At 41.8% G+C, this 24,126-nt stretch overlaps 1 protein-coding gene across 1 annotated transcript in view; it reads right to left on the bottom strand.

Annotated features, from left to right (window-relative positions):
* Positions 1-24,126, bottom strand: part of cacng2a (calcium channel, voltage-dependent, gamma subunit 2a) — a 66,701-nt gene that overhangs the window by 20,353 nt on the left and 22,222 nt on the right. The window contains exon 2 of the mRNA XM_035655340.1: positions 3,792-3,875. Within this exon, the coding sequence (XP_035511233.1) occupies positions 3,792-3,875 (84 nt within the window). The remainder of the gene's footprint in view (positions 1-3,791; positions 3,876-24,126) is intronic.

The raw sequence follows: 24,126 nt of genomic DNA, 5'->3' as shown, positions 1-24,126 counted from the left end.
TGTGTTTGTATGTATTTGTGTGTGTATGTCAGCATAAGGACAGCAGATCAGAGTGTGTGTTTGTGTGATGAAGCGGGGGTGCATGTTTAGCACAATATAGTCAGATTTGTGTGTTTTCTGCTCAGCAACCGCAGCACCAAATATCTCCCTCCTCCTCGCTACGCTGTTTGATGACATCACCGGTGTGTCCCCTCGATTTTGGACCGGCGAGCTCCCCAGCGATGTCACTTCCGCTGGGCCTTCACCTGAAGTGACATCATTTCTGTTGCATAACTATCCCCCCTCTCCCTCTCCTGCATGTGAGAGCAGAGGCAGCTTTTCTCTGTCTTTGGCCACCCAGAGGCGCCGTGAAACTCCTCATTATGGAAATACCAGGTGTGTGTCCATGAAATGGAAATGGACAGATATAAAAAAATACATCACTCGGGTTAAACACGGAGACACCCACCAAGATGATGTGTCCTCTATGACCTCTTGGTGCACCCAAGAAATAGTTTAATCCTCTAAATCATCGGGGCTCTCTTTCAAGCCTGAGAGATGACAATAGGTGTTGTACAACTCCTGACATGAAATATTACGGGTGTGAGGGTGAAGAGAGGCAGAGTGTGAGAGACAGCGATCGAGAGAGGCCTGACCTATATAAGAAGGAGGCTGAAATATTTATGGATGTGAGTGTCCTAATTGGCAAGCCACTGGGAGCACTGCGGCCTTCTCCTCCAATCACAGCCTGGGAAGAGGTTAACACACACACACACACACACACAGGCATGCAGATGAGCACCGGTGGTCCGAGGGCCGGAGCGCGGCCTCTTCCCCGCGACCCTGTCATCCCCAGCCTGGGAGACGCCTCTTCATAAGACTGATCTGCCCTCGCCAAGGCTCCGGCATAGTTAGAATCATTACCAGAGCTGTTATCATAACCATTCTCTCTGGCACATATGGACGGGAACAACCGCTCAGAGCACTAAGTCAAACACAGCCTAATTGGCTGGGCTTAATCTCCAGCACTGGCACGCACTGCTCAGCTCTCTGAGAGGCCTCAATTACTGTCCCCGCTGATGGAGATGAGGAGACGGACACTTTCTGACTTCTAGTTTCAAACTACTGCAGGCTGCGGAGAGGCAGGGGAGGAGTGTGTACCACATCAGGGGTCAACAGGGGCTCGGGACATTGGCGTGTTTGTCAAATATACCAAAGAAATACACTTTATGATCAGTGAATCATCAGTCATCACTGAGAAAACAACATTATTTTAATAATCACCCAACAGCAAAAGTAATTAGTTACATTACTTGTTACATTAAAGGGGAACTGCTGAGCTGTGTGAAGTATGATAAATGTCCTCAAGTGATGTCACACAAGGCAGCGTTGGTTGGAGCTGTGTGTTGGAACAAGTTTGAAAATGAAAAAACATCAAAGGGTGTATGCAGTGAGTTTAACAGACCTCTGGAGCCTGCTCCTCATTCATCTCTGCTTGAGGCTAGAAGCTACATTAGCTGCTGCTAACACACCCAAATCCTTGAGCGAATTGCTGATCGTCGCATCGTTGCATTGTGGGTAATGTAGGCGCCAGGTTTTGACAAGGAGGAAGAATTTGAGGAATAAAAAAGACTAACAGACTCTGGTTCTTCTGCATGATCCAACATGTTTTAAAGGTGCGATGCTAAATCGATGGAGAACTCTTTTAATTGTGTTGCTCAGCCCTTAAACAACGCCACAGCCTCCCCACATGTCACATATTGTGTATTTAACACGTGTGGAAATAAAAATTAGACATTATGGTTTAAAAAGCCCCGTCCTCGCAGTGAAGGTTTTGGCTAGAGTTCACACTCTTCCTGAATGTATGTTAGGCTTATCAGTGGCTAACATTAGCTAAGTCAGCTAAGAACCCAAAGCATGTAATTAAGACAACTTTGGAGTTCCTGGGAGTCTCATTCCTCCTTTTCTGTTCAGTCCAAACTGATATCAACTCCCCCATCAACTCCCCCATCAACCTCCCACTAAGACAGCGAACAAGCAGACCCCAAAAACTGTTGAAGTAATGGAGCGTTACTGGGATTAGCAACTGTAATGTAAAGACTGAATTTCAAGTTGTAATCCCTTACAGAACTCGTTATACTGAAAAAAGCAGTGATTATAATTAAACATTCAACTTGTTATAGACTCTCAGCAGGCGTGGTGGAGCAGTGACTACAATATCCAAATTCAAGTAGAAGTAATATTTCTGTGTTGCATTTGTTATGTAAGGGTGCTCCTATTGATCGGTAACTGATCGTTATCGACCAATATTAGCTCTAAATAGTTTGATTGGCAGTCTTTAAAAATGCTGTCAGATGACACATTTATTTCATTCCACAGGAGAGTTATAGCTAAATACAGATTCAAGTAGTTTGTCAGTAAACACTAGAACATTCAAATAAAGTGGAGAAGTAAGTAGAATTAAAATGGTGAAATGAAAAATATATTATATTCGCCTCTTCTCCCCTGCTACAGTTACACTGTAATTGTCTGGGAAACACTGTATATTTGTTAAGCTCTAAGCTGCTCCCAATAACCAGGCTCTTATGGTTTAAGTTGTGTCTCTAAAAGAGAGAGTGGAATATGTTGCCTGCCAATAAATAAACAACTCATGATTTTTTCTCATCTCTCAGTGTTAATACTTAATAAACAATGTTGTTAAGAATAGTTAAATAAATAAGGCTACACTATAAACAGAAGGCTTTAAGTAAACGCAGTGATCGGTATTGGCCGATGCTGCTTCCAGTGATCGGTGATTGGACCCTTACATGTTCTATAATCCTCCAACCGATGCTTTTCCAATGCGGTGAGGATATCCAAAAAGTTTTCTAAACAGATTGTCCTACAACAAAGAACACATCCAAATGAGAAAAGAAAATCCTTCCCATTGGACCAGAACCACACAACTGCAACATTTCCATTATTGCCCTTCCAAAATTAAAACCAATTTATAATCTGCTGATGTAACAGTAGATTTCCTGGTTTAGTGTGTTCAAAAAATACGCATAGCAATATTACAACACAGCCCGGAGAATACGTAAAACGTAGCCACGTAGCTTGTCTCTGTTGCTACAATGTGACAGTGACCGTAGAAATGGCTGTCTTCAGCATCAGTTGGTAACCGTAGCAACATATTCAAATGAATATCACCATTCGTTCTAACCGGTAATGAAAAGTGTCGCGAATATGAGTATATTAAATCTGTTTCTAATTTCAGACTTCATGACTGTGGAGTCTGTAAGTCACAAATAACATCTGGGGCACATTAATTGGCCAATCAGAAGAGAGTATTGAGCTAGCGATACTAACAGTACATCATGAGCTCCGAGTCATTGTTGTGATTTTTAGGATTAGCAGGCAAATGAGTTCGACAAGCATCTCTGTCTTGCTTAGACAAAGGTAAAGAGAGCAGAAATCAATGGGCTGTGTTTACAGGGTACACAGCCGACTGTAACACTGCACGTTATGTTACACACAGCCAAGCAGTAAAAACAGACGAGCTGCTTGGCAGGACTCAGCCTGGCCAGCCTCGTGCTAAAAGCAGGCAGAGACAGCAGTGACACACGGGCCAAAAGCAGTTACTGGCACCGCGCTCCAGTCTCAGACAGAGCAAAAAAAAGTGGGACAAATGTTTTAAATATTCAGAGTAAATGTCAAGAGAACATGGGGAGAAGAGCCTGATGTGATTTATTTTCCCCTCGTGGTCACTTCTAAGACACTTAATGTGCAAACAGGATTTCTCTGTGTGAAAATAGTGAGACAAAGATACTCACGCAAGAAGTACTCAGATGGGTCCGCTTCGTAATCTGTTTCCTCAGGAAAGTGGTCTATCTGTTTACACATCCCCTTGAAGTTTCCTGTTGGATGAAACAGAAGCAAAGTTCAGTAGAGCTCATACAAGAAGACACCAACAGACGATCAGCTAACTTCAACCTTTCAGTGACTCAAAAACACTCCAGTTCCTTTAGATTTCAGCACAAATAGTGTCAAACACTTCATATCAGCGGACCAGAAGATGCTCTTCAGAATCAGACCTGAGCACCAGGCCTCTCTGGCAGCAGGTGGCGACTTGTAAACAAGAGCAGCGCAGCTGGTGCGACCTGGAGCCGCTCCAACTGCTGTGCACAGGGAACCTCATCTCTTAATGCTCGTTCATTTGGCTGACACCTCGCCGTCCAGCAACTCTGTCCATCCAGGAAGCAGCCTGCCGGCATCCCTCTCTTCTCCCTCCCACTTCCTCCTGTCGGCTTTCCTCAATTCGCGGCCTCTCAGTGGAGGTTTGGCATTGATGAGGTCACTCAAGGTGGCGTGGCGGGGGAGGCGCGCATAAGGCGGCCATTACGGCGGCCTGCTGCTGCAGCGAGGAGGCAGATGCCCGGGCGTTTGATTGGACCAGATTAGCGTTTCATTAACTTTCTCATCTCCTCTCCCTCCAGTGTCCCTCTAATTAGGTGAACAGGTGTTGGTTACCATGGTGCCAGGTGTTGCCGAGGAGGGTTTGGCAGCGAGGCATGATGGGCACAGCGTGGTGCAGTTATTACTTTGTGAATGGCCCACATATAGCGGAGAGAGAGGGACCCCCCGGTGATGACCACTCAGACATTAGAGAGTGTCACCTGGAAAAAGAGAGCCATCAAAGCGCCCTCGATCTACTCTCCCACCTGCATACAGTATTTGTGTTGGGGCTACCTGGCGGCTGGCAACCGCCGCCGTCTGTTCAGAGACTTAATTCAGAATGGATGTATTTAGATGGGGAAAATGTTTGTTTTGATTGTCTCAATGTCATTTGTGAAGTTTCCCTCCAGATGTGGCAGCAATTTTAATACAATTTCCGGAAAATCAGTAAAATTAAATTTAGGTGACTTTCCAACCATCACTGTTACTAGCGCTAATAAAACCGTTAAACCTGAATTTTACATTTTATTTTTTGAAAAAAAAGGGACGGTAGGGACAATAGTCTGGAACCGCATATTCTTCCATACTCTCTTTTTTCCATACTCATCCAGACCTGGAAATGACCAAAATCTAATTCCATACTTTTCCTGCGTGCATTGCACTTAGGTTTTTTATGTGTAAATTGAAAATGTGCATAATATGCACTGCAATGTGCCATGAGTTTAATGCAGGAAACACTTTTTTTGTGGAGTGTCAGGAACCTGGGACTTGACAGGCTTTAATCTGTGTGTTTGCGGCTGATACAGGGGTACAGGACTAATCACAGTCCTTTGAGGAAGTATTGGCAGCTACGGAAGGGGGCGCTAGGTGTGAGCGAGAAGACATTGTTTAACAACAATGGTGACTCCCAAGAGGTAAGCGTTATATCAGAACTGAAGTATTTCTTCATTGAAAGAAGAGCAAAGTATGGCACTCAGGACTTTTCTCAAAGGAAAAGATGTTATCAGCCTCCTTCTGACTGGCTTAAGTAAAAGTTTGACTAAGTTATATAGATAGATATAGCTGTATTAAGGTTGATAGACATACAGTTCATGTTTTTTTTGAAAGTGCCTGCCCTTTCCCAAACAGCTTCCAATGACAACTTCCGAGATGTTTCTGTGTAACAAACCAGTGTGGGAACCTCTGCATGAAAAACCCACTAATCCTTGATGGACACAATCCAATGTTCCGAGTATATGTGTGTGTGTGTGTGTACACTCCTCTCTTCCACTGTCTCAGCTCTGGCCCATAATCAAAAAACACTTATAGATTTTCATCAACAGGTTCTGTGGCAATTAGGACGAGAGAGAGCGAGAGAGAGAGAGAGAGATAAAGACAGAGAAAAGCAGTGAGCAAGACAATGTAATGGGAAGGAGGAGGAGAGATAAATATAGGAAGGGCAGGGAACAGAGAAGTTTTGAAGGACAGAGAGGGAAGATGGAGCGGGAGGTGGAATACATCAAGTTTGAGTGTCACAGTTTAGCTCTCCTTAATTCCTGAGCCATGAAAAAGCCCTCCAGAGTTTAACGGACCTGCACAGTTTTGAACTTGATGCTCTGATATACGACGATAAAGCTTTCGCTTTCGGTGGCAGACTAGAGACCTGAATTGGGCTCGTTCCAATCAGCTGGAAGGTGATCTCTGTTAACTAGCGCAGTAGCATAAAACTCAGAGCATATAATCCTCGGAAGCTTTGCTGGAGATGCTCGGCAGCTAGCTGTAGCACACCAGCTTTCAAATGTGAGCTGGTGCATACTGTAGGTGTAACCCCGCCGCCTCCTGCAACTACTCCCCCAGGCTGCTGCTGGAAATAACAATATGTTCCTCTTCAACTTGCCTGCTTAAATAAGCTTTAAATAAGTTGCATTTCCAGGAGAAGAGAAGGGAAGGGAGGGGAGAACATACTTGCCGCCTCTCATAGCGTATTTCACTGAAAGATGACTTGTGTTTACATACGACTACGTTGCAAAATCCCAGTGGAGCTGCCTGAGCAAACTAGCAGCAGCAGCAATCCACAGAGCACCGTGTGTGTGTCTTAACAACATTATCAAGTGGGTGTAAGATTTGGTTTGCAGCTGGCCATCCCATCCGCAGTTGTGCGTTTTGTAATAGCAGCTGTGGAGAGTGGCCTATTGGGGAAACCACTTCAATTAGCGTGCTGAAAGATTTATGTGACACTTAACCGCTCCAAACGGTCCTTTTCTTGTAAGACATGTAAACTCAGCAGGCTGGTAAATGTTTTATAATGACATTTTCATTTCAGAGACCTCCCCACGTGAGTGTGAGCGCAGGGCCGAGGCGTGGAGAGAGCCATTTGGCCATTAAGAGCTTTGGCAGGGGGACCACTGTTGAATGGAGAGGTGTTACCGGAGGCTCAGGTGTGTAGTGGGTTAAAACACTTATCACTCAAAGAGAAACACCTGTATTCACAGAGCAACACTTGCACTTTCAGCACAATGCGCTGGATTACTGAGGACTGTGTCTTGCTTTTACAGTTTCACATTTACCCTGGATGAACAGACAGGAGAGGGACATTTAAAAGTCCATTTAAGATCCCAAATGTTTTTAGCTATCAAATTATAGTCACAAGAATCAGGCTGCAAGATCTGAGGGCTTGACAACAAAACAGGACTACAGCCAACGACAATGCTAACATGCTGGTGTTTAGCAGGTATAACCATGTTTACCATCTTAGTTTCTTACTGAAGCCAGTCGGGAGAAGAGCTTTCCATTGAGAAAAGCTTTCAGTGCCGTTCTTAGCTCTTCTTTCAATGAAGAAAATAATACTCTCCAGTTCTGATGTAATTAAGCAAACAGTCACTTCTCACACATGTTGTCACGTAGCTCATGCTGTAACTGCAAGTAGTTCCTCAAAGGCTTGGACCGCCACTAGGTGTCACTAAAGCGTTATGGGTGGTTGCAAAGCCTTCTTAAAAGTTTTTAAGAAAACTTAAAAGTATACGCAGTAGGTCTATATCTCAGCAGTTCATTCATTTCTGTAAAGAAAACCAAATGAAATTGTATTTAAGTTTAGACAGTTTCGATAGTATGTATAATTGTTAGGAAAAAAACACAATACAGACAAAGAATAGAAAAGTTCCTAAAAATATTGAAAACTCATCTCTGATCAATATNNTGCCAATTTCTTGTTTTTAAAATTGGGCAATAATCTGCTCAAAATTCATCCAATTTGCTTGTTTTCCACAAACTTCCCGCAGTTATTGTGTTCACTGTTTGGGTTCACTGCACAGTTTATCAGTTATTCTGCACTGTTATTGTTATACATTGAATATAAAATATACATACAATATGTCACTTGTTCGGGGGTCTTTAGTTTTCTCATCCATAGAACAGGGGTCCTCTTTCTTAAAGAAAGAGCTTAGGAACCACTGGTTTTAAACCTCAGTGATTGGGACACAAAGCATAGCTTAAAGCTTGGCAAGATTCTCAGGTGGTGTTGTGATCTGTTTCTTGATGATAGCACTAGTTGAAAAGTCACAAAGGTTATTGGAATTCATCCTGAGGGGAACATAAATATCTGAACTAAAGTTTATGGCAATCTAAACTGTGGTTGTTGAGACATTTCACTCAAAACCACAAACTAATGGCAGCGCTAGAGGAAAAGTCATGGGATCACCAAAGTCAGGATTCATCCTCTGGGCACTTTGAATAAATGCAAAATTCATAGCAATCCATCAAATAGTTGTTGAGATATTTCAGTCTGTACCAAAGACAGACTGACATTGCCATCCCTATTAGCCACAGAACTATAACTAAAACCATGACCCATTGTATGTTATTACAACCCTTTTAATTTTAAAAACAAGAAATTGGCATTTTTACTGCCTATGCCTTCTGGCACATGTGAGTATCCTTACTGGCAAGCTACTGAGAGAAATAAATACAATTTAGCTCAGTAGGAAGGAGATACAGTCAGGTTTTAATATTATAATAAAAGAAGCCAAATATTTTGTATATTTTGGGGTATTTAATTCTCTAAAGACAAACATTATGACGTGAAGGATTAACTAACAAGGTGAAACAATGTGTTTCATAACTTTAAGGGCAGTGAGTCAAGCAGTCAACAGGCTTCAGATAATTTAACACAACAAATGAAGATGAAACCCAACGAACTTTAAACCCCTAATCGAGAACAAGGTTTAGGTTTTGTGCTGAAATCCAGACGGTAACTGTAGCCCGCTCACCCTGACTCAACAGTATAAATCAAGTGGTAATAATTTGTAGAGCCGTCATTAAAAGAGGGAGCAGGTTATCTGAGATCTCCTGCTGGGATTGAACCACCATCAAACCCCCTCTGATCTCTGTGCTGGGGTCGGGTGACGTGTATGAGTGTGCGTTTGAGGGCAGTTGGGGAGGGGAGGGTGGGTGGTTTGTTCAGACTTACTCAATCAGCCCAGTCACTGCTGGCCACTGTGCCCCCCTCCCCTAGTGTGAATGAGCTATGGGCTAACCCCATGCCCCCTGCATCCCCTCCTGTCCTCTGCAGCCATAAAGCACTTCATTACCACAAAGCCTGGAGAGACAGAGAAGCACTCAAGAGTGGAGTGCAGTGGAGAGAAGGGGGTTGTTGTGGCAAAGAGAAGAGGGGGGTGGGTGGATATAGATTTATAGTCACCCACCACAGCCAGGCTCTGGGTCTGCTCCTGAGGGACCCGGGGTTTATCCGGTCAGCGTTGAACCCATTTTCAGGGCCAGTGGCACAAACACATAACCGAAGCTATTCCTGGGCCAGTGACGTTGCTGTGTTGCTCTTTATTCATGTTTTTAGAAAGAAGCTTTCCCCGGGCTGATGTTCACATATAGGTGCAGGGTCTTGGACCAGCTCCAGCTGAAGCAGAGCTCTGCTTAATGTGGAAGCGGTCCAAGGTTTAGGTGTTGACTGGTTAAAAGAGGTCTATGATGAGAAGGAGATCTCAGAGAATGCCTGAGAAGATTTTTCTAATGCTAGACCAGCACAGCCCCTGGCTCGTGGTTATCATGCAGAAACAGCAAAAGAAAACCCTCATTTCCTCTCTTGCCATATTTCTGGGAGGGAAGACAATTTCCTGGAGCAGAGGACTTTCTGCAAGTTTTAAGGCAACTCCAACCTATTTCTCCTTCCTTGATTCTCACCATAGGTAGAGCTATTTTTTCTTTTTATTAATCAGTGGGCATTGAATTAAATTGCGATTCAAATATGTGAAGATATATATTCTGAACCCAATATTGTCACTCCGCTGCCAGTCTGGTGATTTCAAACTAAACACTTTCATCAAATATGCAGTAATAGTACAATAATGCCTAAAATGTAAATACACTATTTTAATCAAACACTCTTCAGCCGATAGATGTTGTTTAAATCAGCATCAAAAGTACATTTTAATGGGGCTGAAGCTGGAACACCGGTAAATCAATCTGCATTGACCTCATAAATTAATATGGGTGATTCCTCAAGTATCCACAGCTGCATAATACTGTATGAAGACCTTCTCATTTGGTTCATTAAAGCCCTGCAGCCATCTGCGGGGCAGCAGGACAGATAAGTTGATAAATCGGCAGCCTACAATTTGAGAAGTGCCTTCCACTGTGTTTACCTTCATTAAATCACTCGCACTAAATCAAAATAGCACACACACACACACACACCTCTACACACATCAGATGGGTCGTTATAACTCAGTATTCTGCCTGTTTATATAGGAGACATTAGATTGCTGAGGCTCATTAATCCTGTGCGTCATGACCTCCTTTTCAACTTTGGTTTTATTCTTGAAATATCAACGATCATATATACAGCTTCACCAAATCTTTATTTCATTTTTTTTTGTACTGACATACTAATTTAATTAATTAAAACACAACAGGTTTGGCGCTGTGTGTTCACATCGTGGCGCTCAGCACCATCCAGACAGCAGTATGATTTCCTGAAGGAGCTTCTCTTCATTTGTTGAGGTATTGCAGTTATACAACCCACCACCTCCCCCCTTCCCGAAAGCTGTTATGTTCGACCACTGAATTTTATAGCCTCCCCAAGCATGATGGCCTGGCGCCGCTCATGACTCTCACTTAATCTTCATTTTGCCGGCCCACCCCCACAACTCCAATATCTCTGTACCCATATGATAGAAGTGACCACACAACAAAGCCAGGAAGTACAAGGTAGGTGTGACAGAGAGTGATGCACACAATATTTTAGCCTAATGTTTATGCTTGACCAGATTTGTAAGGCTATCTCTCTCTGAGATGATTAAGAATGTCATTACTTGTCCCAATGGAGTTATCCTTATAGATCCAGTTCCCAAGAATCGTCTAATTCCCTGGGCGCTCCTCTGGATTTGCCAGCCCACTCGCCAAATGATGATATTGGACAATAGTGCTGATCTGCAGAACATCACAACAACAGGCATGTTTTTGAACACTCAATACCTTTTTAAAATTCTTTATTCTTACAGTTATAAAATAGAAAGTCATTGTGTTATTCTTACAATAACTGCTCAACAATTCGTCACTAGTTAAACACTTGAATAAGATACAGTTCTCCTCATGGCTAAATACAGTATTTCAAAAAGCAAATATTTAATTGTTAATTACAGATATGATCTGTAGTCTCTGGTGTTGAATTTGCTATAGATTTAAGGTGCTGGTATACTCCAACCAAAGGGCTTGTTGAATGGTTTGCATCAGACAACTTCTGTAACTTTCCAAAAAACCAACAATCTGACAATTACACCCACTTCATGCAGTGATTGGCCAGGAGTGTGGATGTGAGGGAGTATGCAGGCTTTGAAATTCTCTCAAGCTCTACTTTTTAATTTTGTTTTAATATGTACCATTACCCCATATTTGAACCCTCTTCTTTCCATGACAGTCAACTTTTCACCGCACCTTTGTGTGCCCTTCAGAACTGTAAACGCTTTTGCCTTCCAAAGTACACGAAAACACAAACTAATTATTTTTGAGCATAGTCTGCCTTTATCGTTGAGTGGTGAGCGGTTACAGCAAAGCTACAGTGGGGACAGCAAGAACCCTGAATGGTCAATTTAGGATATTTGTTTTGTTGACTGTGAGGTTAGAATGATGCAAGTTGAAAAAAGCCTTAGTAATCTTTCCTCTCCCAGTAACACACATATAGCAAAGCTACATATCTCCACTGAAAAAGCTTCCACTCGCCACTATTATCATTCTCTATTACAGGGAACAAATGAATGCAAACGCAGCAAGTTCACAGCAATAGTTTCCTATTCAGTAATGAGACAAGGCAAACCTTTATGTATTACTCAGTGAATGAAAAGAATGTAAACACAGTCAGTTTGGGAAATATAATTACAGCATTATACTGTCTGATCACGTTCAATACATCCATCTATCATCAGCCGCCAGCCTGACCTCTACACCCTGACCTTTTACCATGCTATCCAAAGCACACCGAAATTATATTATATAAATAATTTGAAAAAAGACTGCATCAAAATGCATGGGGAATAGATTCAAGAAAACTGTAACTGTAACTGCAGCTCTTAATATGCAATAAAGACTACTGACGAATAATAACTAGAATCATTGCGCCCGCTTCTCCAGATGTTTTTGAAATGTGCTATTATACTTGTGTGGTCACTGGTGCTGCCACTGTCATATGGAGCTCCTCTTGCTGCCCAGATTATATCTATGCACACCCCATCATACCCAGGGTACAAGATCAAAAGTAAATTCTCTCCACATTGTATGCACATTGGCTATCATCACATTGTACATATCTGCAGGTAGGAAAAGGACAAATCCTTCCTGAATGTCCAAGGAGAGAGACATCCTGGTCGGGCCTGCCCACATACAAAACCCGCACACAGTGATCAAACATGACCACAGCTGCCACAGCGCCGCAGACAGAGACAAAGGTTTGATGAGACACAAACATGGAGGAGGTGCATGATGGCATAGGGAGGGTAGAGTGAGGGGAGTAGGGGGCTGGAGGTTGCCAGGGGTCAGGAGGACTCTTGACTGAGTAGGAGGTGCCGTTTAAAAGAGAAAGAGTTAGAGAGAGATTCAAGCCCACTTCTGATTCGTCAGTGGGCGGCATTCTCAAAAACTTTCCAGGCAGCCACAGAGTGCGTCAGTATCCAGAAACCCCCTCCTCCCCTTCCACCTCCATCCTCAGTCCCTACGGCAGCCGTTGCCATGTGGACATCGGAACCGTTCGCTTCGGTTGCCATGGATATAGCTATCTGGGCCCCTACTAGGGGAGGATCACATGGACGGAGCCGGTGAGGTGTCTTTAACCCCTGGACACCCAGCGGCTTCAGTGACACAGCATGCAGCATTAGTCAGCTGCTGTTACAGTACCAGCACAGCAGCCTGCAAGCTAGCGTTAGCTTCACACATTAGACTGCAAATGCAGTCAGGTATGCCCGCGTCCTTTCAGGTCAAACACATAAGTGGGATTATAGCAGCAAACAGCCAATGGAAAGAGATATATTGCATACATGGGTCATTTAACTGCACAAATGAACACAAATGGCCTCCTCTAGTCTGGTGTTAGGGCGTTGCAGCATTCTCATGTGCATGCATGTATAGGTATGTGCATACAAATCCCCTGTGGATGAAAAGGTAATGGGTTCACGCATGTTACACGCTGACATCTTCTCCCTTCTAATGAACAGCCGCCCTAGCAGCAGTGACAAGAGCCGACAAGAGCCCTAATCGCCTTATTCATCTTCATAATCACACCTTATTCATCCTTATAATCACTGTATTCATCTTGGTAATGACCCCGCTAAGGCAGAGAGGCCCATACGCACCGTCTCTCTCCTATCATACACACACACACACACACACAACACAGATGTAGCAAGGCATCCTGGGCTGTGAAAACATGCTGTTTTCACGTCAGTGCTGGAGCAGAACTGTTGTGTGAAGACTTAAAGACACAGTGAAATGACAGTTAGACCATCTTTAGCTTAAGTAATGTGAAGTATTTCAAAGTGAAAGAGAATATGTGGACAGGGTGTAATTTCAGGACGCATCTGATCAAATCGTTCAGAGATTGGAAAATGGATGTAACTTAAGGGAGCTGGTCTGCAGATCAGACCTGGATACAGCTCACTATGAAGGCTTGTTTGCCTCTACTCACACCTCCCGCACTCATGTTAGTGGTTAAAGAGGTGGAGGAGGAGGCCGGAACAATACCCTTTTAGAAAATGAAACATTTTTACCAACTGACATCCAAACAAGCCTTCAACCTATGATATCATGAGTGTGGTTTTATTGACCTTATGCCTGTTTCTGCAATGAGAAAGTGCTCAGACTCAATAATTTTGTCATTGCATTGCGTTTGCGATAATCTCGTGCCTACATTTGATCAAATATCGGTAGTAACACCTGTGTTTACCCCTACTGTTTCATGTCTGCAAATGGCTGCTATGGACTAGGTCAGCTTCCAGACCAACAAAGGAAAAATCTGCAGTTAAGTGATCGTTTGTGAGAAATGCAAATAATGTTAATTACTGAAACGTTAGGCATCAGTGAACTCACCACAGAAACATCAAGTTAATGTACTGCTGCAACACAAAGTACGCTGGTTGAGGTAGTTATAAGGTAGTTAGTTAGGCAGGTAGTTAACAAAGTTACTTTGTGCCAAATATCGTCGTTTTTAATCCAATATCTGCTGTGGATGTGTGACCTATGTGTCGTCAGGTCATATGATCATTTTCATCTGTCTTCCTGAAAAAATGAAGTGTGCTCGAAAAACGATATTAGTTAATTTTATAAAAAGCCATCCTTATGTAGACATATGTTGTTAGCCACACAGCATACTGTTGAGAAAGGCTGTATCTGTAAGTTATTTGTGTTGTTTTCTGGAACAGAACCCAGAAGTTTTGGCTTTTCAGATCTGTGTATGATGAGAGAGGTTAGCTGTTTCTTCCAAATCACATTTGATTGGACATAATTTATGTATACGCCCCCGAATGCAGGATGAGTCATCAAAAATACTTCAGCGTTTTACAGGAAGAGAAAGCGAGAAGGATTTAGATACATGAATAATCAAAAAATGTTTTTTAAAAATATACATTTGACATGTACGACAAGAGCAGAACAAAATCATGAGCTCCTGTTGAATCCCATTACTCATAGTAAGTAGCTGAGAAAATTCATTTTTAGGCCCTTCAAGTATTTTGTTTTAATGTCTTTAATACAAAGATAGCTGCAGAAAGAAAACCAGGGAGAAGTAAGAAGAATACAATATTAAAAGCTTTACAAATAAAGATGCATCTTGCAGACTGAGGAGAAGTTGGCAGGTATGTAGCAAAGCAGCTGTAGCTGTAGGTGATGTGGGAGGCAGACTAATGGAGGCAGCGAGGTGCTGTCAGGTTTCAGCTCGTTGGAGGATGACTGACAGATGTTAGACAGTCATTTGACCTCCCACGGCTCGGCTCTGAGCACTTTCCCAACAAAGCTGCTCCTCTCTGCCCTGAACGCTGGGATGTCCGCCGTTTCTGACGTGAAACACGGAGCGCGCCACTGTCTGTCTGTGAGCTGAGAGCTACTGCAGCGGCCTGTGGCAGCACTGTGTGGGTCTGTTTACTCCTGAGATGATGTGTTGATAGAAAAGAAATAGAAAGGGAGGAGGAGATCGCCTGTGATCCACTACCAAAGGAGCAGCAAATCTGTAGGGAGGCCAGACCCTCTCTGTCATATTCGCTTCACCCCACTGCTTTCTCGACTCCTTTCTTCAAATCACTCTTTATTTATAGTGTCCTGTTTTTATACTGTATTAGGATTTTTTCCACTAAAGGAACTTAACGTTTACCCCAGTTTTTTCAGGGTGAGTTCCTGAACCTAAAATTCAGCACTACTCAGGAGGTGGTACGGGTACTCTCAGGCAAAAGAGGGGTAAGAAAATATCAGTAGACTTGGCTTTTTCTAAATCTGGTGTCTTCTTTTCTAATCCTGATGGATAAATGAATCAAAATGTAGAGAAAATCAACTCGTTGCCTTTTCAATGACATTAACCATGTTTCTAAAACACAGTGGAAACATAGTCATAACCTAGAACCTTATGGGTTTTCAAAACTTCACTCTATATATGTATGAGATATATGTATGTAGATATGTATGCCTCCTCTCTCTGTTTCTCAGCGAGGTGTCAGTATATTATAAACAAAAGACAAGACGAGCAGCATCACCCGCAGCTCAGGAGATGTCAGAGGGAGTGGGAGGGATTTCTCCTGCCTGTGATCCATCTGTGTGTCTCAATGGAGACGTGTGGACGCACTGGGACATGCAAGGTCACGGAGCGGGGCAGGAACCGCGATGAAGGGTAGGATGAGATTTCACAGATCCAGGAACAGGGAACCAGTGAGTCACTGGTGTCACAGCGGAGTGCGTCACAGCCTTCTGGTCAGACAGAGCGAGAGCTGTCCAGTTCTCAGAAGAGTCCCTCAGCAGCACCCACAGAGAGAGGCATTCCCAGAATGCCGGCCAAGTAAACACCTCGTGCTAATAACAGCAATTGCAAAAGCAACACCTCACCTACGCCGATCACAATAATGTAATCAGCTCCGCGGGGGGAAACTAGTTCTCATCTATTTGTGATCCTGAGCTCTGGGTCTTTAGAAACATGTACAACTTTATTTAAAAACTGCTCTTTGACATGTTGTGTTAGGGTTAGGGTTGTGTTCAGAGTCATGGACACAGTGGAGTCACTGATAAGCTCAGCTTCAACCAACCTAAAGATTCATCCCCTGGAGTTTGGATTCCACCCCCCACAGCAACTTTAGAATTGTTTTAATATATATTATTAATTTTCTATTTCCTTTAATGGATAGTGACAGCTGTAGAGAGACAATAAAGAGAGGGGATGACACACAGCAAAGGGCCACAGGTCGTAGTTGCACCGATGGATGCTGCAGCAAGGACCCGGTCCCGGCACGTGGGCCCAGCTCCACCAGGTGAACTATTTCCAAATCCACTGAGAAGCCATATTTAGAGGAACACATTCACTGTCAATAGAACGATGCAAATGCAGCAAAATGGATGCAGTTTCGCTGCAGGAAAAGTAAAATGAGTCAAAGAGGAATTGACTCCAATTTAAGTCCTTACTGAGAAAATTGTCATCAACTAGAAGTTTGTGGGTAGAAGAACACTTAGAAACGGAAAATAGAGCTAAACCTAAAATGTTGCTTTGTTTTTTATGTACACTGACCAATAATTCAATGCTGCTTCCTATCTGCCAAACCTGGTGTAAAATTATGAAAATTCAGCGTCAGAATAAAAATTAGGATGCTAAGGCAGACTTTGAACTAATCCACACTGACTCATCCGTGCGGTGACGTCAACCAAAATCACAAATTATAATGGGACAACAGAGAAATGTCAATTAAAACAACTAATCTTAATGGCGGCGTCTGTTGTCCTGATACTGTCTGTTGTGTCATCACGTCAGCCAATCAAACTCAATTAAACTTTGCTACTAAGTCAGAGTCTTGTGTACCATGACAACAGCGTTTCGTGTCTCCCACCTCTCCCAGTAGACTGCGAGAACAATTCATTTCGGATGACCTTATGCCATCTTTTGAAATGTAGCTCACGTCCCTCACTTTTAAAAGATGTAGGCCGATCTTATGTTTAAAAAAAAAAAAGAAGCTTTGGCCGCAGAGACCCTCCTGTATATTGCAAAACCTCAAAAGAGGAGGAGGAGGAGGAGGAGGAGGAGGAGAAAGTGCGTGTTTTAAAGAAACTGTCAGAGGAGTAAAGTATGAATGAAAGGATGCTATAAGGATTTGCTATCTTTTCATCTTTAAGCGTCAGCGGCATAGACTGGAGAAAAAAATATTTAATTCACTGTGCCGCTCAAAGGCTACTGGCAGCTACCGGCAACTTTTAAAGGTGGAATGTTTTCTTGCATGTTACTCAAAGCGTAAGTTACCATCATGAGTCAATCAACACACCTTAAATGTTATTATGAGAACTTTGACCATTACATTTGTTTTTATTGCCTCTCTTGCATGCATATTGTCCCCTCTCTTCCTCCCTCCTTTCCTGACAGACTTTAACTGCTGCTACCAATTAAAGGCTTAAAAACCCCCAAAACAAATCCAAGCAAGTGTTTTCTACATCATTTCACGTTGTATTCCGATTGGTTGGTTTGTGGACATGGGTCCGAGCAGCAGTCACGTTGTGAGAATTTGGTCGTACTGCCACACTGGTTACCGAAGGTCAGTGGACGTGTCTCTCAGAGTGAATTCTAGGCATGTTCATGGCGACTATTCTCGCTTTTACATTACTTAACTATCAGATACTCGCCATGCCACTGTAGGACCTAAAGCGTCCTCTCTGGGAAACAGCATTTACGCAGGAAGAACACAGAAGTTAATGAATGAATGTTAATGAATTAAATGATGATCAAAATATTTTTCTTGAGAGATTAATTTCCTATCGATCAACTTCTCAATAATTGACTCATGGTTTCAGCTCTACCTGCAACAAACGCCTTCGGCTGGATAAAAACAGAGCATGTTGCCACCACCTTAACCCCAATTAGACCATTTTCTATTCTCAGTTTATTAGCCGGTGTCAGATCTAAAGTTAAATACACACATCAAGGTTCACTCTGGAGCTATGTTCACACATTTTTAACATTTGTGTCGACCACATTATGAAATTCAATTCAAAACCAAGCATCTGACGTATCAGTGTTTTCTAGTCTGAGTTGTGTATTCTGTTTTAAAAAATTCAACCCCTCAGATCCAACAAATTAGATCTGGAGAGTGTATTTGCTGAAAGGTGGAACAGTGAGATGTAAGGACACTGACTAAAGGAGATGTTATAAATAAATAAATGTTTACACGCATTCTTGGTTCAGGATGAAGCATGCAAGGAAAAACTCTCGGAAGGTTGTTGTAAGGGTATTTCAAGTTCAGGTCTACATCAGCTCTCTGAACAAACTCTTCATTCTCCTCACAAACAAAACAGCAGTCAACATCTTTCTCTGTCTATTTCTAACTTCAGCTTCTTCCCTTTTATCACTTTAGGTTAGCTAAAGCTAATCAGATAGCTTTCAGCCGGTTGTCAAACTTAGAAACAAGGGTGATGTAATGCTGCTTGTATGTGTTGAGCGCCTGCTCTCTGAGTTAGCAGTGAAGCTCACAGCTGTGCTTTGCATCTGAGCAGGAGAACAAAGCGTCCTTTAAACTTTCTCACCTCGGGTTTATATCCACAGCCTGGAAAACATCACACTCAATTCAGTTCACTTTAATAAACTGGCAGCAGCACTGAGGTGTCTGCGCGCTGGATTGTTCACCTCTCTGCACTGGTGATGATGAAGTTGTAGCTGATGCTCATTCGCTGTGATAAAACCCTAAATGATTTGACCCCGCCGCCGGCCTTTTCCTATGATTTACATCGCACGCCGTGGAAGTGAGCTCACGGTATCAGCGCAAAATCTGCACAGTGAGCACAGCGGGACAGCGGCTGGGCCTCATAAATCCCTTCTTAAAACAGCTGCACATTGATCTTATGAATGTGCCACACTCTTATTTAAATCAACTGGATTCCCAACCGCCAATAACACCGGGAACACTTGAGGACAGTTCTAAGAGGGGTGTGTGGGGGTGGTGGAGTTGTGGGGGGGTTATTTTTACTGGCGACCATAAAAGATCACAAATCAAAGGCAGTCGATGCAGCTGTTTCACTAGATTATAACGATTACTGTATGAGCAGCGAGACACACAGAGGGAGAAGAGGAATGATAGAGAGAGCTGCAAGAACACAGCAGAAAGGAGAGAGAGAGAGGGAGAGATAGAGATGAACTATTGACTGTTCGTTATTTATCTTTGATTGTTGATATTATTGTCATGTCATTCATGGTTTTTCCATGTTATGTCACATGCTTTGACACTATTGTTTTGCAACTTTTAAACCGATAATGTAAAAAAAAACTGTAAATTTAGATTACAGACGACTATTATATTATCTGTTAGTATCCCAAATAATAATCAACTAAACTATTAATCATTTGTTCGATTTTGGAGAGCAATGCCCATCACAGTTTCCTAAAGTCCAAGGGGATGACTTTAAATTGCCAGTTTTTTACTCTTACTCTACTTTTTACTATCATATAAGACAAAGAAAATCCTTACACTTGGGAGATGTTTCTGAAAACATCAAAATCAAAACAGTTACTGATTCATTTTCAGTTGACTAATCACGTAATCAGCTCATCTTTTGGTCAGTTAGTCAGTAAATATGTAAGAATAAGAATTTAACAAACTGTCCAATCCACAGTTTTATCACCCATAGGGCCAATTTCTGCCATTTACAACATTTTTACAATGGTTTCAAACATCAAACTGAGTTACAAGCTCGGGTTCAGGATAATATTTTACTTCCCATTGCCGATTAAAAGCGTGTTTTTACTGAGCGGTAAAAAATTCTTGGCTGGAAATAAAAGTGTAAAAAAGGTACAATGCACATTTTGAGCTCTAGATCCAGGTTTGTGCTACTCTAGTTTAGTCTTTACCTATTTATACAGACTGATGATGTCAATAACTCTTATTTAAACTGAAGTAAACTTAATTGTGTTCCACTGTATAGTAATGATTAACAGACGCCTGCATCTTAAAGCTCACGCACCCCGTCAAAGTGTCCTTATACTTGACACTGAACCATCCACCTGTTCACACAGTGTAAATCACTCTCAACAAGGTGTCAATTAAAATGTAATGTAAATGTAAATGAAGGGAGAAAAAGACACTGAGAGTCAAAGAGGACAAAACACTCAAAGAGAAAAGAGCATGCTGGGTAATGTGGTCAAGTAGCAAGCTAGGGAGTAACAGATTACATTTTAAAGAGTTATAAGAATCAAAAAATGGTAACTGTAATCTGTTACATTTACTAAAAAATGAGATTATAATCAAGATTACAATTAGTTATAGCAAATAGCTGCTGCTGAAGGAGCATGAAACGGAGGAAGAAGGGCGAGTTAATATGTAAGTAACTGTTAACGTTATACATCATCCATCGTATCGATAGGTCCACGAGCCTTAGTGTATATCATCATGCTGCAGGCTTGTGTAATCTGTTACCTGTCTGCTCTGTGTTTAAATGATTAGGACTAACAGGCTGACTCACTCTACTGTTTAGAGGGCATTGGGGGTCCTGATCGCCCTCCCAGCCTGTTAAATGCACTTCAGCACTGCTCTCAGCAACACACACACACACACACACACGCACGCACTCTACCCAAACATGCTGTGTATTCAGCCACCCGCCTACTCTTCCCTTCACCATCTAACACAGGCACATCCCACTGGCATGAAAACCACCATATGCACACAAGTTTTCTCTTTAGCTGTATACTATTTATAAAGAAAATCTCTCCTTTGTTCTGTGTGGTTTTTTTTACAAGTTCATCCACTAAATACTGCAGACCTGTACTGCTAACTCCTTATTAATTAGTTCACAAACATAGTACAACAGGCTGATGTCGCCTGATAAAGCTACAGGCAGCGGAGGAATGTAACTAAGTACATTCACTCAAATACTGTACTTAAGTACAAATCTGAAGTACTTGAGTTTTTTCTTTTTATGCCATTTTATACTTCTACTTTACTAAAATTCAGATGAATATATTGTACTTTTTACTTCACTGCAATCTTTTGGCAGCTTTAGTTACTAGTTACTTAACAAATGGTGAAATCAACCAACCAAAAACTACTTTGACAATCGTTTAAGTTATTTTCCAGCTTCTCAAATGTGTGGATTTGTTGCTTTTCCTTTTAATTATCCTAATTATTTTAATGTATTTTTAATAATTTTGAAGTTTGGACACTTGGTTGGACAAAACAAGCATTAAAAATCCTACTTTTACATTAATGCACAAGTCATGATAATCTAATGATATCATTTATAATAGTATAACATTCAAAAGGTGACATTCTTACTTTTAATACTTTAAGTACATTAGAGATTATTCTTACATACTTTTACTTAAGTAACATTTTTAATGCATGATTTTTACTTGAAATACAGTATTTTCACAGTGTGGTAGTAGTACATTTACCTAAGTAATGGATCTGAATACTTCCTCTCTGATGGGTCACAGAATAAGGTTTAATATCGCCGCCGGTGATCAAAAATGTCCCAACTTCTTACTCAAGAAGCAGAGTAGAGATTTCTGGCACAACCTCAATTACTAGGTCAAGAGTTTTGACTCCTTCACAAGTTCTTACTTTAACATGATGGACAGTATATAAATATTTAAGCAATGCACTTGTTGCGAGTATCCTTCCTCAAATATTGCATTTGGCAGTTGAAGTGTATCCACACTGTGGAATATTTAAGATAAGGAGGTCCACGATTCTTTGCAAATACCTGTAGTTTTAACGAATCAAGGTACTTTACAAACCTGCAACTAAATCGAAAATGAAACCCATTCCTACTTTATATATCATCAAACTAAAGTGATAACTTCTTCACATATTTCTTAATTTAGCAATTTTCTTGTAAATGACGGCTATGAAAGTATGTTAACGTGACCTTGCATGAAGATTCCTGAACTGTAAACCTACACGGCAGCGACACAGTGCAGTAGTACAGTATAGTGACATAGTACTCAGGAACACTGACACTGTACATAATGCTCAGCCAGGCGTCTGCCAACAGAGTATCAGGTTATACCTACAGAGCATCCAGAGCCAAGTCACTCCACCTGATACATTATGATGGTTTGTAGCTGCTGTTGATATTGTCCCTCTATCGATGTCAGAGTTGGATAACACAGTTCTCCAGCTATTTAAAAGAATAAAACTTTTCATACAGCAGCAAAAAAAAAACTCAGAAAAGATCCTCTCATGTGTTTAGAAGAGCTGGAAATGTTCTGGAGCTCATTCGAACATCAATCCATGCATCCAGCCTGAATATCAGAGCTATAGTCATATTCTCTGAGTGGGGGAGTGAGAGGTACTTTTTTTTTCCAGTTGGCTACATTTGCAGTGATTATGATTCACTCTTATGTTCATATGTCAGTCTTTCTATGCAGTGAAAACAGGATGTTTTGTATTCCATCTCTCGCTAATAACACATGGACTGATAAGTCATCATCCGGAAAAGGCTCAGTTACACCACATCCTCGAAGAGGGAGGTCCAGACACTCGCTGCCAACTTCACAAGAGATGGAGAGATAAATGGTAACAGTGTGATCAACGGTCTTATGCAAGATTTTTAAAGATCAAGAATGAGCTCTCTGTCCTTTTAAGGGCTTAGGGGTGGAAGAAGTACACAAATCTGTTAGTCACAACAAGTTGAGACACAGTAAGAACGGTTTCAGTGACTGTATTGCTCAACACAGGGAGTCTTTCCTTCCTTCAATCATATCATCATTTACTGCAGCGTCAAAGCTCAGTGTGACTGCAACTCCCGGTGCTCGAACATCACTTGACTGACCTGAATTTGGTTCCTGCTACATACTTGCACAGTGACTTAAATTAAAGCAGCAATAAGCAACTTTCATTTTGTGTTGATTCTGGCTGCCCCTGGAACTGTGATGGACAATTCTGGACACATTATGATGCATTTTTTAAAATCAAAATAAAAGACGAAACAGAATATAAAGTAGGGCAGCAAAATAATCAATCTAGTATGCCAAGTGCAATATGTAGAAGCAAAGTAAAATGTGTGAAGAGATCCCCTGGTCTACAAATCTTTTTCTCCAGGTTTAAGAAAAACCTTATTTGTTTGGAAACAGACAGGATTTTCCTTGTAATGTAGTATTTCTGCACTGTGGTATTAAGAAAGGGAGTGCTTCTTCTACTTTTTGTGTGAATGCTTCCAAAGCCAGAGATGAAGGTGATGTCAGCAACACTGAGTAGCTAATAGAGACTCCTGCACAATTCATGAAATACAATAAAATGAAAAAAACAACCTAACTCCAATAGACCACTTAAAGCCAGAAGATTCAGCACATAACCCTCTCCAAGTCCTTGTTTTTACACTTCAGTTTCTGTACAGAGTAAATGAGATAAACAACATACAACACGTTAATATTTAATAAGTGAGCTTTAGAGGTGCTGGTTCTGTTGCACAGAAACAGGCTAGCTGTTTCCAGTCTTTATGCTAAGCTAAGCTAACCACCTCCTGGCTCCAGCTTCATATTTACCTTACAGACATGAGATTGTCTCATCTTACTCTCAGCAAGAAAGCGAATAACAATTCAGAGCTCTTCCCACTAATGGTCACTTTCCAAAAGGTTGCCTCATGTTTCAGTAGGATGTGTACACTGAAGCACAACGCTGGAGTAAATCACTAAGTTACTCTTCTCCTCAGGCCAGTTTTCATTACCTCGAGCTCATAAGGAAGCCCGTAAGGTTTTCCATGTGTCGCTGCTCTCTTTGCTTTGGTCCCTGATATCCCTCTCCTCCCACCATATGATATTAATCTCAACACCCTCACTCTCCTCTCTTTTGCACAATGCCCTCATCTCCCTTTCTGTTTTTTTCTCCTCTGAAAAGCGTCTGATAAAAGATCACTCCCACCACCACTATGCCTGTATGTACTGTGTGAGTGTGTGTGAGTGTGTGTGAGAGAAAGAGAGAGGCTTTTCCTCGGGCAAACAAAGTACTTGCTGTTTTGAGTGGAGTGAGGACTGGCAGATGGGGAACAACACCTTAAGCTTGCGTTAAAAAA

Source organism: Morone saxatilis, unplaced genomic scaffold (genome assembly GCF_004916995.1).
Source record: "Morone saxatilis isolate NCDOM2014 unplaced genomic scaffold, NCSU_SB_2.0 Contig14, whole genome shotgun sequence".
Lineage (NCBI taxonomy): Eukaryota > Metazoa > Chordata > Actinopteri > Moronidae > Morone > Morone saxatilis.
This window is presented reverse-complemented; position numbering and strand designations above follow the sequence as displayed.